Source organism: Prenolepis imparis, unplaced genomic scaffold, assembly GCF_030444845.1.
Source record: "Prenolepis imparis isolate NDT839.2.m4 unplaced genomic scaffold, iyPreImpa1.0 SCAF_1, whole genome shotgun sequence".
Taxonomy (NCBI): domain Eukaryota; kingdom Metazoa; phylum Arthropoda; class Insecta; order Hymenoptera; family Formicidae; genus Prenolepis; species Prenolepis imparis.
The window spans coordinates 5,728,062-5,745,061 of record NW_028141159.1 but is presented as its reverse complement, the minus strand read 5'-3'; the positions used below and the strand labels follow the sequence as shown (position 1 = coordinate 5,745,061).

Sequence of the window (17,000 nt, the reverse complement as noted above, 5' to 3'; positions counted from 1 at the left end):
ATAATTAATATAATATTATGAAACTGTACGCTGTTTCAAAATAATTAGTTTTCAAGTGCATCAAGTTAATCAATTCGTTGTCAATATATTGTATTTCTCGAAATATTATGCTTGAATATTTCAATACGAGAGAGAGAGAGTTACATAATTTATAGTACCTATAGTAGTAACAAGTTAATAAAATCGTGACACTACAAACTGTTGACATGCAGAATTAATCTATAAACGACATACAGTATATTGCAAACTGCGTCGTCATACTCTCATCGATCATTGCGTATACATGTGATGTAGCTTATAACTCAAGTCCGCATGGGCGCATTATTGCCTATTTATCAAAAGTTACTCCATCATAGAATTGAATTAAACGGTAAACAGATTTAATTTTAGCTCAAAATGACTGGTATATATGATCATTAACAGGATAAAATGGATAGAATTTTTAATTTTATTTCAATTTATTTGAAATCAAATTTCTCTTCTGTAATTTATTCTCGATTTTTACTTATGCTCGCGTAGAATAAGATTAAAAAAATTTTTAAGTAATCCTAAAATTGAAAACTGAAACTTTGAAATTATATTATAAGTGCGAAAGATGCCGAAATTTAATATAAAATTTTTTTAAATAAAAAAATAAGATGTTTTTATAATCGGCCAATAGAGCCAAGCGCGAAAATTAATTTTTAATTTTTCGCAACAGAAAGCAAAAAATTAAAAATTAATTTTCGCGCTTGGCTCTATTGGCCGATTATAAAAACATCTTATTTATTTATTAATATAGAGAGCCGATTAAAAATATTTTCTTAAAAAAAAAAATAAATAAAAAGTTGAAAAAATTTTTCAAAATAATGAAAAATAAAATTAAATCTATATATTACAGTTCTGGAAAATCGGTTCAGTTTACGGGGGATGAAATGATTCTTTTATCAATCACGTTAATAGGAAATAATTCGTATACATATACGGCGCGCATCTCGTCTTCGCGATAGCGACACCGGAGATAACAACCACGCACACAAATCAGTTATCAGTTTTTAATAAACCTCGCCTACGGAGATGTCGGCACGCGATCGCTCGAGTAACAGGCGATATTTCAACCCGGTCGTATTACGGTTAGCAGAATTGCGTCGGGACACGAAGAGTACACCCGGTCGCCTCGGAGGCCATCGACTGCGGCCTTTTACTGCGGCGAGATCGGATCTCAATTCGGAGCAGAAATGAAATTCTTCATGGCCGAGTCTTTGCTTTTCGTGCGTCACTCGCAATTCAGTAAAGAACCGAACTCGATCGTGGCCGCCGCTCTTTGAATTTGCGAGATACCGGATATCTTATGCATTTCCAATAACGCATCGTGACCCCCTCGTTGTGCATTGCCGCGCATTATATATATATATATATATATATATATATATGTACGTGCGGCTAATAATTCATTTTTCCCTTTCTCTCCTTTTCTCGTCGAGATACGTCTCCGGTAAATCGAGAATCATTTATTAAAAATCCGAGATGCTAGTCGTCGAGTTATATTGTTGGAAAAATTGCACGAAAAATGCGATGATTATGTTGCTGAATGACGCTGAATCGTAATATACGAAAAAATGGAAATTAATTTTGATTCCGCGCTATTTTATCATTTTTGTTTGTTCTCATCATTTGTAAAACTTATTTTATTGCATGTACTTTATACATACAGATATTATATGCAATAAAAGAAGTTTGACAAACTTGTGTACATAAGCTAAACGTGTATAAACAAATACGTATAAGAAATAATGTGAATATAAATATGCAAAAAAATTAAATTAAATTTAAAATTAAATTAAATTGAAGTTTATATAATTTATTTAATATTAATTTATAAATTTGCACTTTAAGCTTGATTCATCAACTTATTCATAATAATTTACAGTGGAAAAGCTACTAATATCTTTTGCTATTGAAGGATTTTTCACTTTTATACATTCTGGTCATTTTTATCTTAGTCATTTCATAATGACTTGACAAATTTCCCAGAACAGATTCTTTAGTCAAAATTATATCAAAATTATGCACCAAGTCATATTTCACGTGCAAGCGCGATTTTCATTCTTTCTTCATTCATAGATGTTTTAATAAACGATACTCCAGCTCGCATCCTATTTTCTGTAAGCAGTCGGATAATCTGTCAAGAGGCTGCCAGTAGAGACTATAGCTCCGGGTCCGCCTAGAATGCCGCCCTTATTAGCGAACCAGCCGTTTCCGCCTAGGAAACCGGCTGGTTCTAACCGATTTGTGTAGAAACCGGAGTCATTTGGTCCTAGGAAGTGCACCAGACCGCCGGGGTTAAGTAATTGCCTTGCTGTCGCGTTTGATAACACGTTGATGCCCAGGTTGTTTAACGTTTCTTTCAACAGTAGTAGACGATCTTGCAGGAACGTTTGTGGTGAGAACTGGATCTTTTGCGTCAACGGCGTTAAGAACCAAGAGAACGGGCCTGGTTTTACAGTCGTCGGTACCTTGTTGAACATGTCGAGAAAATTGATTGTTTTAGTGTCTTACATCGAATATTTTATGATGTTTTTATCATAGAATATGAGAGAAAAACTAAAAAAAATTAATTAGTATCTTGGATGCATTTGCAAAACAAAATTTAAACAGAGAATATCATTGTGAATTTGAGCATTAAAAAAACTGAGATCAAAATTTGACGATTTTTGTTATTTTTTAAATGTATTTTAATTAAGTATACTAATTCTATAATCTATATAATTATATAATCTTTTCATTTTGTATTATATAATCTTTATTGAATGCACGTAATTGATACACAAATTGATTTTAATTAATGGACTAAATTAGTTAATGGACTAAATTAATAATGCTAGCAAAGAGAATTTGTAAATACCAAATTACTGAAATGGCAGTTCGACATATTCAAATCATAATTAACGGAATTGAATCATAAACCATCACCATCGCGAAAAGGTTTTGATCTCACTTTAATTATAAATTTTAATCAACAAAAGTGATACTTACGGGTCGTACGGTCGTGTCGATTACGATATCAGCTGCTGAGTTTGTTGCATCAATTTGCGTGGTAGTTGTTATTGGTGTCTCGTTAGTCGATAAAGTAGAATTTTCTGACAATTGCCTCGATTCGAGCTGATTCCTTTTCAGACGTGTGTTATAATCGATTTCATTAATAGATTCGTCGATTGATGGATACGGTGGTTTCGCCTGTGTTATTGCAGCCTTCCCATAAATTTTCTTTCATTATTATGTGAATTATTATGTAAATTTACTCTCATCATTATGTGAATATTTTTAAAGAATCAGCTAAATAATAGTATTTAATTATTACTTAATAATGTTTATATGTGTTCAATAATATTGAGTTCCAAAAGTATTTCTATTAAGATAAAAAAATTTGGCCAAAAAATAATATAGAGATCATATAAAAATTGTATTATATATTAACATGCATATTAAGAAAACATATATCGTTAAAAACATATCACTATATATCTTAAATAAATTTTATAAACAAAATTTTTTATCTTATATGCTCTTTTTTTTAGGATATTATTCATATAATGTAAGAAATGTGTGATTATAATAATATATACATTAGAAAAAGAAGATATGCAAATATAATTTACATAAATGTTACGAATTTAGAAATATATTTTTGCACAATTAACAAATAAATTGCTAATTCTGACACTGATGAACAGAGGTCTGTTTCGTTACTAAATTAAGATTTTACTAAAATAAGATTTGTTACTAAATTGAGTTGTCAAGTTCAAATTACTAAGGTTTATGAGTTTTAAACATCTTACCGCTATAAGTAACATCCACATAAACGTAGGCACTTTTGCCATTATTGGAAGGAGTCTTACAACGAAGGAACTCTGATAATGTTCTGTGTAACTTATTCTTGCGACGTAAAGTACTGGTTAGGACTAAAGCAATATCGTGCTTAACTCTGCCTATATATGCCTTCTTATGTGTAATAAGTAGAACGTAATCGCATAAGGGCGCCCACATGAATGTAATGACGGCAGATATATATGGTTGCAATCACACCAAATATATCTTGCTAAAACAAACCACGAGGAGAAATGCTTAAACCTGACATAATTTTAATTTCATAAAATATGAATATTTAAAAAATACCTCTTGAACATTAATTAAAACAAATATTCCATATGTATTGTGATACAATATTATGGAGAGAAAAAAAGAAAGAAGGAAATGATCTCAATACGTTTTAATATTATTAGTTTTGTGATAAAAATTCTGATAATTTAATATAATATATTCAAAGAAAAATATTATTTATTCCACGTTTCGCGAAATTGAGTGATCTTTTTATGTTTTTTTCACAAATGGAACGAGTGAATATTAACACTGTTTTTTTTGTTAATCTTGCAAAAAATGTTTGTATTAATTTTGCACAAAAGGAATATACTGAATAATTGATTGAAAATGCAACCAGTAACAAAACGAATTATTTGGATAATGATTATATTTTATTTTATTGCATAAACCTTTTAATGATAATAAAAAGAAATATTGTTACTAAATGAACGTGTATGTAAAATTGACGTATTATTTTGTGTAAATTTATAAATAATTAAGAGTTCTGGCTTTATTTTTAATAGGCCAAAAGTTCTTGATAGTTTAAATAAATAGTTTTGATTGTTAAATTCAAGAAAGAATATGACTCAGGATAAAGTAAGACGCCAAGCTTATGCAGCGTCTCTCTTTGTCCTGCAATTATGCAAATATTTTCTTTATCATTTTTCGTCAAATTTTTAAAAATTTATAGTTTTACTAAAGTCGTACTTAAAAAGAATTCTATCTTTTGAAAGCAAAAATAATTAAAATAAAATTGTCAAAAACAAATGCGTACAAGGAGACGCTAATTGATTTCCGAAAGTTCTATTTATTCTAAAATAATTCTCATATATAATTCTGAGCGTATTCATGCATTTTCTAGAGAGGTTGAATGATTAGCAATATTAAACAATTTTTTCATTAATTTACCTCACTTGAGAGACATGCCAGTATATATACATATATCTATATGAGACGCTGATCGATTTTTCGAAAGTTTTGTTTATTTTAAAATAGTTTTGTTTAATTCTGAGCATATTAATGCATTTTTTAAAGCAATTTTATTTTGATACGTGCGGGTATATCTTTTTCAAACAAAATAAATTATAAAAATATTATTATAATAGTTCATATTTAGTAATTAGAACTTGTTTAAAATTATTGTTCGAAGTATTGTAAGAATATTTTGTCAGAGTTATTTGTTTAGCAAGAAATATTGAAAATAAGGCCAGAATTTTTAATTATTTTCTACGAAATGATGCATCAACTTTATTCACTAAATGAGCTTTGTATAATAAAAATTTTTTGAAAATATTTTATTTACAAACTGCACGAATTTGTGACAGATGTTTTTATATTTTATTGTACTATAAAATTTTAGAGAGAAAGAAAACATTATACTTTTACTGTTTGTTTTATCTTGAGTGCTAGAAAAAAATTTTATATTTTAATACGTGCTTTTTTTCCTCAAATACGTCTCTTTGTACATAGTCGATTCTAATAAACTTTTACGAATAGAATTAAATATTACAATGGCTGCGAGCACTGTAAGGCAACAATAATTTCGCAGTTGTGGAACGAACGGCACGGGAATTGCTTGAAAAACCGGTCAGATCATATACTTTTATTCTGAACCTATATGCCATAACCAACTCTCCTTGAAAGAGCTGTTTTTGAGAAATTTTGTTCTTATTGGATCGTTGTCGCGAAATCGTCGCGTGAAGGTCGGGGATTCGTTTTAATTTCGTGGTTAATTTAAAACAGACAAGAATACCAAGATACAAAATAGTTTAACAACAGCTTATAAAAGAACGCGCAAAAGTTTTCATAAACTTTTAGAAAAGAAGAATGTTTTGAAAATTATAATAGAAAGATGATGAAACAGGCGCAAAAAAGGGCTACTATAAATTATTTGATTATAAAAAGTTTGATGTGGCCTTGTTGTCGAAAAGTCTTGTGATCTTTTCGCCTCGAAGTTTCATAGTGTTTAAGCTAGTTTTTATCGTAGTTGCTGATTCGATGAAAAATTGACTTTATAAAGAAAAAGTCAAGAATGATAGAATACGATGAAAAAACACGCTTCTGTCGTCAGCAAAGGTGAAGTGATCGTGTTACAAACTTCGAAGTTGATTAAAGTAGAAAATGTAAAAAGCGATTGCGGTCATGGGGATAATTGGGATAATTGAGTTGATTATGCGTAGATAGCGTGCGTACATATGCAGGATGCGAATATGTATATATATTTTTATTACTTTTTATTATTTTTATATATATTTTTAGTGAAAAATATAATATTTGCTAAAAAATCTTATTTATTATCTTGATTTTTCTGCTGCTAGTATTACGTTACAATTGATTTCTTACATATATTTTAATTATTTTTTAAAAACAGTTATAGTTTATTAGTTATGATTCAATTTATGTTATTTCTCTCTTTGTCTTTCTTTTCCTCTCTTAAATTTATTCTAGAAAATTATCTCGATTTTTAATCTAGATATCTTAAAAATTTTTAGCATTTTGACATATATGTTCAGGATGATGTAGTATTCAAACTGGATAAATTACTCTATTAATTTATAAATGTCGATAAAAGTAAATGTAGATTTTGAGGTATATCGAGCCATTCAGATCGGAATGATCGGAGTGCATAGCGGAAAATACATTGACTTTTTGTCTCGAGACGTGGATGGTATACTGATGACGACTTACAATCAAGTCTAGACGTCACGGTGTGACTTATTATCGGTATGAGCGGCGGGTTACGATCTCGGTATGCTGCTAACCGGCTCGTCGCGTAATTAACAATCCTGCACAGAGAACCACTCGTTTACATACGCGATCGCGTAAGAATGTGAAGGTGTGCGACGTCGAGGACGACCTGGGACCGTTATGAGTCTTTTCGAGACCAGTCTCGTCCCAACGGCCGCCCGCGAACCTCGAGATTGTACGCGAAAATCGCCGATTATTCAATGACCGTCTACAAATTTACAAATTTTCGCAAAAGAAAATAAATAACATATTTGAGATTGTTGGCGAAAGACAATTGCTTGTTTTGCACTGAGATTTTTCAAGTGACATTTTTTAATTGATTTCGTGTGAATTTACTTTTTTGTAAATAAAATTCTTATTACTAAATTAATTGGTAAGGTAAGTTTATGTTAAAAAACCATAGCAGGTTTTTGATAGTGTACATTTGGAGGTGAAAATTATTTTGGACTAATAAAAAAAATATCTCGTCATGAAGATATTATGCAGTTTGATGGTGGTTTTGATTCTTCGACAAGTAAGCGATATTTATTGTTACTATGCTTAGTTTATTTTAATACATTGGTAATCAATATTGTCAGAGTGAGCTATTGCATTATTTAACTACACATAAAATAACAGAAGAAATTGCTTTTTTTACATCTCAACAATATAATAGTTACAAATATTAGTTGAAATAAAAATCATTATATCGTTTAAAACATTGTTATTTCTGAGTCGATTCGTGATTTTAACTTTGCATGATTTTGTATTTTGCTCGCAATTTATTTTGATATTTAACGTTATATTAATAATATTCTCGCTTGATCTGTTTTTGATGTGAAATATTTCCATATAAACACGCGTAATCGCGACTAACGGCACTAGGAGAACTACTTATGTATATTCGCGTGCTTCAGCGGAAATGTTAATTAAAATTCCTCACTGCTCCAGGCCATCGCCGGAATCGTTAGGAAGCCTCCGGCATTTTCAACACCAGTATACGCGAATTCGTATCTCCCTGCCGCCATGCAGGTGAGTCATTTCCCTTAATTTTAATAAGAGATTCTGAACATTATGCTCTCGCGCGCGCGCTTCTCATCTCACGTAATAATTTAGTATAGCACTCGTAATAATATATTTTTTACACGTTTAATGCTTCTTTATTAATTCATTAGGTATCACACGTATTCAACTTTCTTATTCCGTTTAATGGAATTCCTTACGTTTAGAGTTTAGAGTACTAATAGAAATTTGACGAAATTTAATATCTGTATAACAACACACATTGTTATAAAGATAAAAACTTCTTAAACTACACAATACGATAATATCAAAAACAATTAAAATATAATTCTACAATGTACATTTTTTTCTAATATAATATAAAGTAGTTTTCTCTAATACATCATATGGATTTGTTTGCATATTTATTTTTATTTATTTTTGCAAATCGTTATATTTATTAAGTTTTTGAAGTACGAAAAAATATCGAAAACGAGCAGGTGTATAAATCCACTTCTAAATCAGGTAATTTTTCACGCGGTTGAGCAATTGAAGCAGCTTCAAGCAGAGGAAACGTCGCAAGAATTGTTAATAACTAAATCGCCGACATCGACTGAGTCGATGGAGCATCAACAATCGCAATCGACGACACCCAGGGAGACTTCCGTGACAACCACTTCTACAACCGCAAAAATACACGATGAGAAAATTCCCGAAATGTTAGCTTCGATTCCGGTGAGTGAAACATCGAGTCAAGGATCATCCGAGATTTACGATGATCTTACGGAAGCCGCTCAACACGCGGAAACTTCGATTTCAAGCAGTTTGGTTGACCATAAAGAAATACCTGAAGTAAACGAAGAGACGGCTGAAATGAACTATGAATCACCGGCCACGCCGGAAACGAATCACGAATTACCGGAATCCGTGCAGGAGACTCAAGAATCGAATCAGGAGGTCCCAGAGAAGAGCGAAGAATTCTCAATCATTGAAAATTCCTTCAGCGAAAAGCCCAAGGATGAGACTTTGCAGTACGACAAAGTATCGCAACAGCAATCGACACAAATTTCCGTCACGAAAGCTATGGATGGTCAGAAAAAGAAGGAACCGAGCGTTGATAGCGTTGTGGACGAAATTTATGGAATCGTAAAAACGAGCACTTCCCCGTTCAGCGAGGAATCGGATATTACTAGCGAATCGAAAAGTGCGATGGGAATTTCAATTGAGAAGATGGAGACCATTGAGGACGAAGAAGAAGAAACGAGGTGATAACCATTTGCATTATGATGTCATTGTCAAGAAAGAATTGTTGTATCCGCTTCTGAAGAAAATTAATAGACTCCTATAGAAGTTATATTTGACGTATGACTGTCGAAAGAAATATTTCTCTACATCGCGCGTATTAATATTACGTTTTAAATCTTATTTTTCATTTATCGAGTCAAAAAAATTCTAAATGTAACAAAGAATGTATTGTATAATTTAATGTAATTGCTGCTGATCTCAAAAAAGCTGGGAAAACACGAGAGTGAATATATACTGATTAGATCTTAGAGAAAATGTTAATAAAGAGCGATTTTAATGAGCCTTTTCTGTATCTTTGCCGCCGCAGGTTCACTCTGTTGGGCGAGAAAGTATCTCAAGTACCTCGGCCAAGTTTGAACAGCTACTTAAAGCGAGCCAAAGTGCCAGTGAGGCCGGCTCTTCAACAACTGGCGAATCTTTACGACGCTTTCAGTAAAGACGCGCGAAAGCAAGGATTCGCCCGTTTTGCCGGTTACTCGGACGAAATTCTAAAGAACCTTCATTCATCAGCCGAGGGTGGCGTCGGACCGCAGTTGAAGAAGCTGCTAGAAACAGTAATAGAGCGGAACGAGCTCACCAGAGATGACGCAAAGATAAAGACATCGCAAGCGCTGAACGATCTCGACGATCCTGCCAGCGCGCTCAACAAGGATTTGAGGCGCTTATTACCTTTACGTTTTACGCCGTGATTCCTCGATAGAAGGAATTATTGTAATCTTTGAGAAACAAATATTCAAACAAATCTCTTGTAATGTAATTTATTTGATTTATAAAAAAAAAATTTTATATTCTTTATATCGTTATGGATTATTTAAAATTTAAATTATAATGATGCTTCCCCTTCGGCTTCAAAAGCTTTCTTTCAGCAATTCAAAAGATATGGAAATGCATATCTAATATGTCTTATCAAGAATTATTTTATAAACACCATATATATATATATATATATATATATATATATATACATATATACTGAATATTTTTTAGACATAATTTTTAATAAAAGTACAAGATTTATTGAAATGCTTATTTGCATTTCTTCAGCATGGATAATACGTGAAATCACTTTATAATTTCTATATTTTTTAATTGACAAAATCTTTTATGTAGACTTTTATATTATTCTTGGAGGAATTGACAGATCATGAAGATCTCTGTCAACATTATATTTGATATAACAATGAAAACAATTTTTATTTATCAATTTATTGAAAATAAATAATTTGTATGTTTTTAATCAATTTATATATTTATATATGTGTATTTAATTACATGGTATAAATTACATGCAAATTGTTGTTATGATATGTTCCTGCATATTAAATTTTTATTCTATTACAATTATTGATAAATTCTTTGCTCATCATAATCCATTCAAAATATGTAGACGTATTTTTATCTACGTGTATCTAAATAAAAAAAAGTCGATGTGTATGATGCAATTCCTTTTCAGCATATTTTCGTATTTGATGATGATGATGATGGTATTTCTTCATTATACCATTTTGAAATTATTTTCATCGCTATATCGATAGTATCACCTGAAAAAAAGTAAAATTTATTAGATTTCTCCTAAGAAGCTCTAAAAAATATTTTAAAAAATATTTATTATTTTATCTCTAATTTTTTATAAAGATTTATCTTCAGTAATACTTTAAATTTATATTAATTTCTTTTAAATACTTTTTTATATTTAAGTAAAGAATCCATATATATGTATAATTATAAATATATTTTTAAAATAAACTTGTATATAACATTTTAATGTCAATTATTAGCAGCTACAGTGAAATCGAAGTTAATTTAGATTTAGAGAAATTATAATAAAAAATTTAGATAAATTATATAGTAAAACAATAAAACTAATTATTAGTAAAATAAAAGCAATTAATGCCATGTTTACGAAAAATCGTTAAAACTTAAGTACCTTTCGGCTCTACTGGATAAAGCTTTGTGGAAAAAGTGAACGGTCGTTCGACTTCGTGAAATATCCTATTATTAATCTCGGTTATGTTGAGTTTAGTTCTTTGGACTAGCGATTTTTCGAGGGCATTTAGGAAGAGCTCCCATCTGGGCTTGAAATAATCTGCTATCACTCCCGACCATTGTTTATTTGCGTAGTCTCTAATCTCGCCGTTTGGACCCCATAGAGTGATTTGATTTCTTGCATTGTATTCGTAGGATTGCCTTTCCTCTTTGTCAATGGCCATATCTTTCGCTTGAGATAACCAGGTACCCAGTAGAAAATTATTTCCTGACGCTAGAATGGACTCGAGATCATCGAAAAGTTCCAACAAAGCACTCGCGGATGATCTATAATGTATTAATATAAATAAAACTTTTCAAATATAGATTATATATATTACAAGAGCTGTTGTTAAATTATCTTGTTTCATTAAAATTTTTTTTTCCTATCTTTAATCGTATAGATTCTTATTTTGCTTATTGTTAGTGTGAGAAAGGTAAAAATTTAAGAAATAGAAATTAAGAAAATAATCATACATAATTTATATTTACTATATGCAAAATATATATACTTACTTAAAGGCAGTGATATTCTTTTTTTTATAGGAATCTAATACAATCCTATATAAATCATCGGCCATTAATTGTAGAGCTTGTCTAGTTATATCAACTACATCATGTCTGTAGAGGGTATTGTTTCCTCTACCGTATCTCGCTTTTAAGAACACATTCCACGTAGAAAAGAAGGTTTTTTGATCATACCAGATCTATATAAAACAAATAGTTTTATATAATAATTTATGATTTTAATAATGTAATTATAATATAATGCATACTTTTCAACTTTACATTTGTATCTAATTTTATTTTTTATTTTTTGGCATGTTTTATTATGTTCATGTTTATATTAAGCTTTTGCATTTAACTGTTTATTGTATTAGAAATATGATTATAAAAGTTTTCTATCGATCATGTGCATCAATTACAATTTTTAATATATGTGTCTATACCCATGATGAAATATTTAAACTTGGCCGTCTGGTAATGACATAATGTCCTCTGATTCTTTGCTCGCCGATAAAATTATAAACTGTTCTGCCAAGATATTGCCAAGTAGCCACCGCATATTCGTTCCACGCGCCGTATCTTCGGGTGGCATAATTTTTGAACCTGTCGATCAATTTAATCGTCGTATTAATTTAATTATTTTGATGAACTTTAACGAGCTCTTTATATATATAACTCTGCACAAGCCCACCCTATTGATAGATTATCGAGACGCGATAAAAACTTTAGGACGATATTCCTTCGAGGAAAATCTGTCGTTGCACATCGGTACGTACATAGGAATTACATGAGGCACACATTCTCACCAAGCATCAAGGTCGACCGGCTCGTGACGGTACGCCATCTCATTCATCAACTCGTAAATCACGTAGTTCTGGTTGATGCCCTCGGGTGTCAGACCGGTTCCCACCATCGTACTGCCATTCATATTCCTACCCTCGAACGTGCGCTGAAGAAAGAATAGACTAGTTATCCCGCAACTTATGTTCTACCTAACTCGTCATCTTAACTAACATTTTGTGACAGTTTTCTAATTCTTCAGAATCTCATTCTCTTCGTTATTAGAGAATTTGCGAAGAAACGTGATAAAGTATCTTAGATAAAAGATTAAAAATCGATAGAAGATTTATACACGTGTGTTTAATCATACCGTATAAGTAATGTTTTTTTATGCATAAGAAATTATTTATTTATTAATATATAATATTATATATACAAGATAATTAAAAGTCAGGATAGTTACAGCTTGAAAGTTGTTACATTAAAATTTGGAAACAATTCATTTACATATCACATCGTTGACATATGAGACTATTGTAACTCACAAACTTGCTTTTTGGAATAATTTATTTATTTGATGAAAATCATAGAAAAAGATCAGGATTATTATTAAGAAATTATATTGTTCAAGTTACAATCGTCTCGTACTGACAATGCAATATCACGGCATCTTACAGATATAGCAAAGAAAACTTTTTTTAACGAAAAGAAGAGCAACTTAAGAAAGTTATAGATTTTCTACATACTTGATTAATGATCTGCGCGGATCCGAACATGCCCAAGGTGCCACCAAAATTGTGTAGCATGCACCAGATAAATGGTTGACCATAATATGATTTTAGTCGGCCGTATTGTGGGAATTGTTCCGATTGCAAATCTAACAACAACATTCGTCCCTGCGCGTGTGTGCGATTAACTTTAATATAGCATTTTGAAAATGATTTCTGATTATTATAATATATGTCGGCATATAGATTATTTTTTTTTATTCACAGAATTCAGAGAAAATATATATTTAATAGTATAGTATTTTATACGTTCTCAGAGTTCTACTTCTTCTATTTTGAATATGTGCTTAACAAACACATTAAATTGATGTATTAAAAATTGATTACATTATTATAGAAATATTTTGTGAATTTGGAGACAAAATATACAAGATATTTCTATTATGCTGTTTTGCAGAAATCATTGTATTTGATTATGCATTATAACTATTAACGTGCTTATCAACGAAGTATGATATTTTTTTCTATTAATAATCCAAACTTACCGTAGGTACTGAAGTCAGAAAGGCTTTCGCTCTAGGCTCTGTCCAGAATATGAAATCGTGCACAAACAACCAAGCTTGCATCAACCTTGAAAAATCGCGTCTAATATATTTTATATAAAAATATATGATTATTTTTTGCACATTTAAATAATACCCTGAATTCGAAAGCAATCCAAAATAGAAATGTATATTCAACTATTTGTCTTGAAACTTTCATTAATCTACTTACCATATCGCTTTAGGATCGACCGCGTTCATAGCCGAGAAAATTGCATGGCTGACGTTTCTCAAGTAGATAAGTTCAGTGCTACCGGGCTCGTTCTCGTTAAAAGTGTCGCAATTGTAAATGTGATCGGTACCGAATTCGTCGATATACTACAGCAATGAAATATTCATAACTCCCTGTCTTGTTAGTCTTCTCTATCGGAATTATTTTCTACCTACACTAATGGTATAACTTACCATTCGTAAGAACTTTTCTCCAATTATGCGAAATAGCGGATCCGTCGGTTCTAGCACATAAGGACTAAAATCAAAAATTTATTTCTACTAACTTAATTTCATGATAATTAAATATGATTTTATTTTGAAACGCCATTATATTTCTATGGTAAATATGCAAGAAGTTAAGTGTGTGCATCTGAAATACGTAACGTCTTGCTTTATCGATAAATCATTTTAAAGATTATTTATTATTGGAGGAGAAAAAAAATAAGATGATATATATATATATCATCTTATTTTTATATATATATATATATATCATCTTATTTTTATATATATATATATATATATATATATATATAAAACTTCAAGATTACTTTAATCAACTTTTAGATTACTTTAATCATACCAACAATATTTGTCTTCGAACTTGTTCCAAGGATCGATCTTCGTCATATTACTGTTTGGAAAAAGTCTGGCGAAAGCTCGTGGCACATGACCAGCGAAAGCTGGTAATACTGGAACGATTCCGAAATCTCTCATTCTTTGAAGAATTTGATGTTGTAAATGTATGGTTCGATTATGCCAATTCGTTGATAATGGTCCGCCAAAACCACGAATATTGCCCATCCTTGCCCTGAAGTATCACAATAAATATATTTTATACATATATATATATTATATGAAAAATTGTTTTGTATATATTAAAGTAAATAAATAATTAAAATAATATTTAAGAAATTAAGAATAAATAAATACTCCGATCATACCAGGGTAAGAAAGCAGGACCACCTAAATGATCATCGATTTCTTCCTGTGTGAGATTTAATTCTCGATAAAGTCTTTGCCAGATAGCTTCTTGCGCAGTAAAAGCGAGGGCAAGATTGATCCCATTAAGAGCCATCCAGTCAATATTTTTTTCCCATTGCTCCCACTGCCACCAGGCCGAGCTATAACCTACAGTGCACACGTTCTGATAATATCTGAATCTAAAAAATTATGAAGTACTGTAATATATACACTGTCGTAAAATCAGATATCAAATTGTTACGAATAAAGTTTTACACGTCATATCACCTATCGTTAGATGTAATTTTAACTTGAACTTCTGGTAATGTGTTAGGCAGAGTAATCTGTGCACCGTCCCACGATATATGAACATTACAATAGTTTTTTAAATAATAATGTAAACCCCACGTGATCGCCACTCCGGAAGTACCACGAATTTCGATTTCACCTAGAGGATTTTTTATTATCTATCAAAAAAATAGTAAAACGACATCAGGTTATTTCTTTGTATAAATAAGTATTTACATTATAAACGAGCACATAATTATACTCGAAAATAAAAATGTTTTACCTTGAAAGTATCTTTGCCAACGGGACCCAAATCGATATCCAGTATCATAATAAATAATTTAGATATCTCCTTGCCCAGCAGTCTTTCCGCGACATCTTCCGCTGCTTTCGTTTGAATTTCCGGCGAGGTGCGTGATCTTATATGGCCCAAAGTAGCCTGAAACGCTACTTATACTTTTAGCTATGAGATTTGTGAGATTTCGAATCCAATTTTGCGAGAAGAGTATGCAAATTATTGCGAACGGATATGAAATGCTAAGCGCGTTGATTGAACAATTTATTTGATAACAATCGTTATCTATATTTTAAATAGGTTTATATATTACATTTTAGAAAAAAAAAGAAACAAACACATTTTATCAATTTTACTTACCGTCTAACTTGTCACATTGACTAGACGATACGAATAGTCCAAATATTACGATAGATAATTGCACCCATGATGCTACAGCATCCATCCTGATAAACTTCAGCATGGCAACTGACGCGCATGAAAGTAGGGAGACAGAAAAAGCATGATCGTTAGAGTGTGTATTAACATCCCTACTCTTACTTCGGACTTCTTATCTGATCAAGATAATAACTATCATAACAACCACTCTCGACGATACGATTGCATTCATAAAACGGTCGTACTAGTATTAATATAGACCCTCGCTCATCATTCAAAATTCATCATTGAGTCATTTAATACATTATTTGCGTAATTGAATTTATTTTGTGTTATATGTATACGCATATTAATAATTAATTAAATATAAACCAAGAAACATATGTGTGGAAAATATGATATTACTAAACAGACTTTAAGATAATATTGTAAAATAACATAATATAATAATTTTAAAAAATAATTTTTATCATGATTTAATATATTTAGATTATCATCGTCATAAAATTTTATAAAATTTTATTTTTATAATACTTGTATGCAATGTAATGTTTAATGAGGAAAAGAGAAATTGTGAAGATCCTTTTGTTTGTTAATGTGTTAAAAAAATCGGAATTTTAATTTTATAGATATAAATACTGAAGCAAATAAAACATTGAAATTATACCTGCATACATTGTAAGGATTAAATAGATATTAAATAAACAGAAATAGATAATAAATAGATAACAGTTTTGTCCTGCATTCAAAAAATTTCGCGAAATAACCTGGCCTTTCCACTTATGTTGTTGATTAAATTAGCCATTTCTATAACGCTTAATTGAAATTTAATTCTACAGTGAACTGTAGATTTGGTCATCATTGTCACATCGATTAGAAGCAAAGTCTTGTAATTTTACAAATTTTGAAAATGTTTTCTCATTTTGTTGTATACTAAAAAAATTTTAATACGCGGAAGAAAGTTTAAGAAAACTTATTTATTTCGACGTCTCGTTTGCTGTATTATAATACTAACCATTATTTTTCTCAATGTTATTAAATAGTGCAATATTATAATATAATACTATT

General features: G+C 30.6%; 4 protein-coding genes across 9 annotated transcripts in view; 2 read left to right on the top strand and 2 right to left on the bottom strand.

Annotated features, from left to right (window-relative positions):
- Positions 1 to 17,000, top strand: part of LOC145943495 (uncharacterized) — a 122,474-nt gene that overhangs the window by 49,658 nt on the left and 55,816 nt on the right. The window lies entirely within an intron of this gene.
- On the bottom strand, positions 737 to 3,965 carry LOC145939508 (uncharacterized). The gene is made up of 3 exons (XM_083043847.1): positions 3,819 to 3,965; positions 3,016 to 3,231; positions 737 to 2,495 (listed from the first exon to the last, which is right to left on the bottom strand). Exons 1-3 carry the CDS (start codon positions 3,858 to 3,860, stop codon positions 2,136 to 2,138), a joined length of 618 nt encoding a protein of 205 aa, XP_082899973.1. The 5' UTR covers positions 3,861 to 3,965; the 3' UTR covers positions 737 to 2,135.
- Positions 6,981 to 9,948, top strand: Impe3 (Ecdysone-inducible gene E3). Its single transcript, XM_083050915.1, has 4 exons — positions 6,981 to 7,381; positions 7,798 to 7,878; positions 8,374 to 9,113; positions 9,461 to 9,948. Exons 1-4 carry the CDS (start codon positions 7,337 to 7,339, stop codon positions 9,840 to 9,842), a joined length of 1,248 nt encoding a protein of 415 aa, XP_082907041.1. The 5' UTR covers positions 6,981 to 7,336; the 3' UTR covers positions 9,843 to 9,948.
- On the bottom strand, positions 10,411 to 16,057 carry Naglu (N-acetyl-alpha-glucosaminidase). Of its 3 annotated transcripts, none has more exons than XM_083050900.1 (14): positions 15,915 to 16,057; positions 15,543 to 15,706; positions 15,260 to 15,438; positions 14,953 to 15,171; positions 14,592 to 14,819; positions 14,201 to 14,264; positions 13,968 to 14,113; positions 13,739 to 13,823; positions 13,212 to 13,361; positions 12,492 to 12,634; positions 12,129 to 12,288; positions 11,695 to 11,885; positions 11,081 to 11,466; positions 10,413 to 10,694 (listed from the first exon to the last, which is right to left on the bottom strand). In XM_083050900.1, the coding sequence occupies exons 1-14, from the start codon at positions 16,015 to 16,017 to the stop codon at positions 10,603 to 10,605; spliced, it is 2,310 nt and encodes a 769-aa protein (XP_082907026.1). In that variant the 5' UTR covers positions 16,018 to 16,057; the 3' UTR covers positions 10,413 to 10,602. The 3 variants fall into 3 exon arrangements, with proteins under 3 accessions (XP_082907032.1, XP_082907026.1, XP_082907036.1); XM_083050910.1 differs by having other exon boundaries at positions 10,414 to 10,694; positions 15,543 to 15,698; positions 15,915 to 16,015; XM_083050906.1 differs by lacking the exon at positions 13,212 to 13,361 and having other exon boundaries at positions 10,411 to 10,694.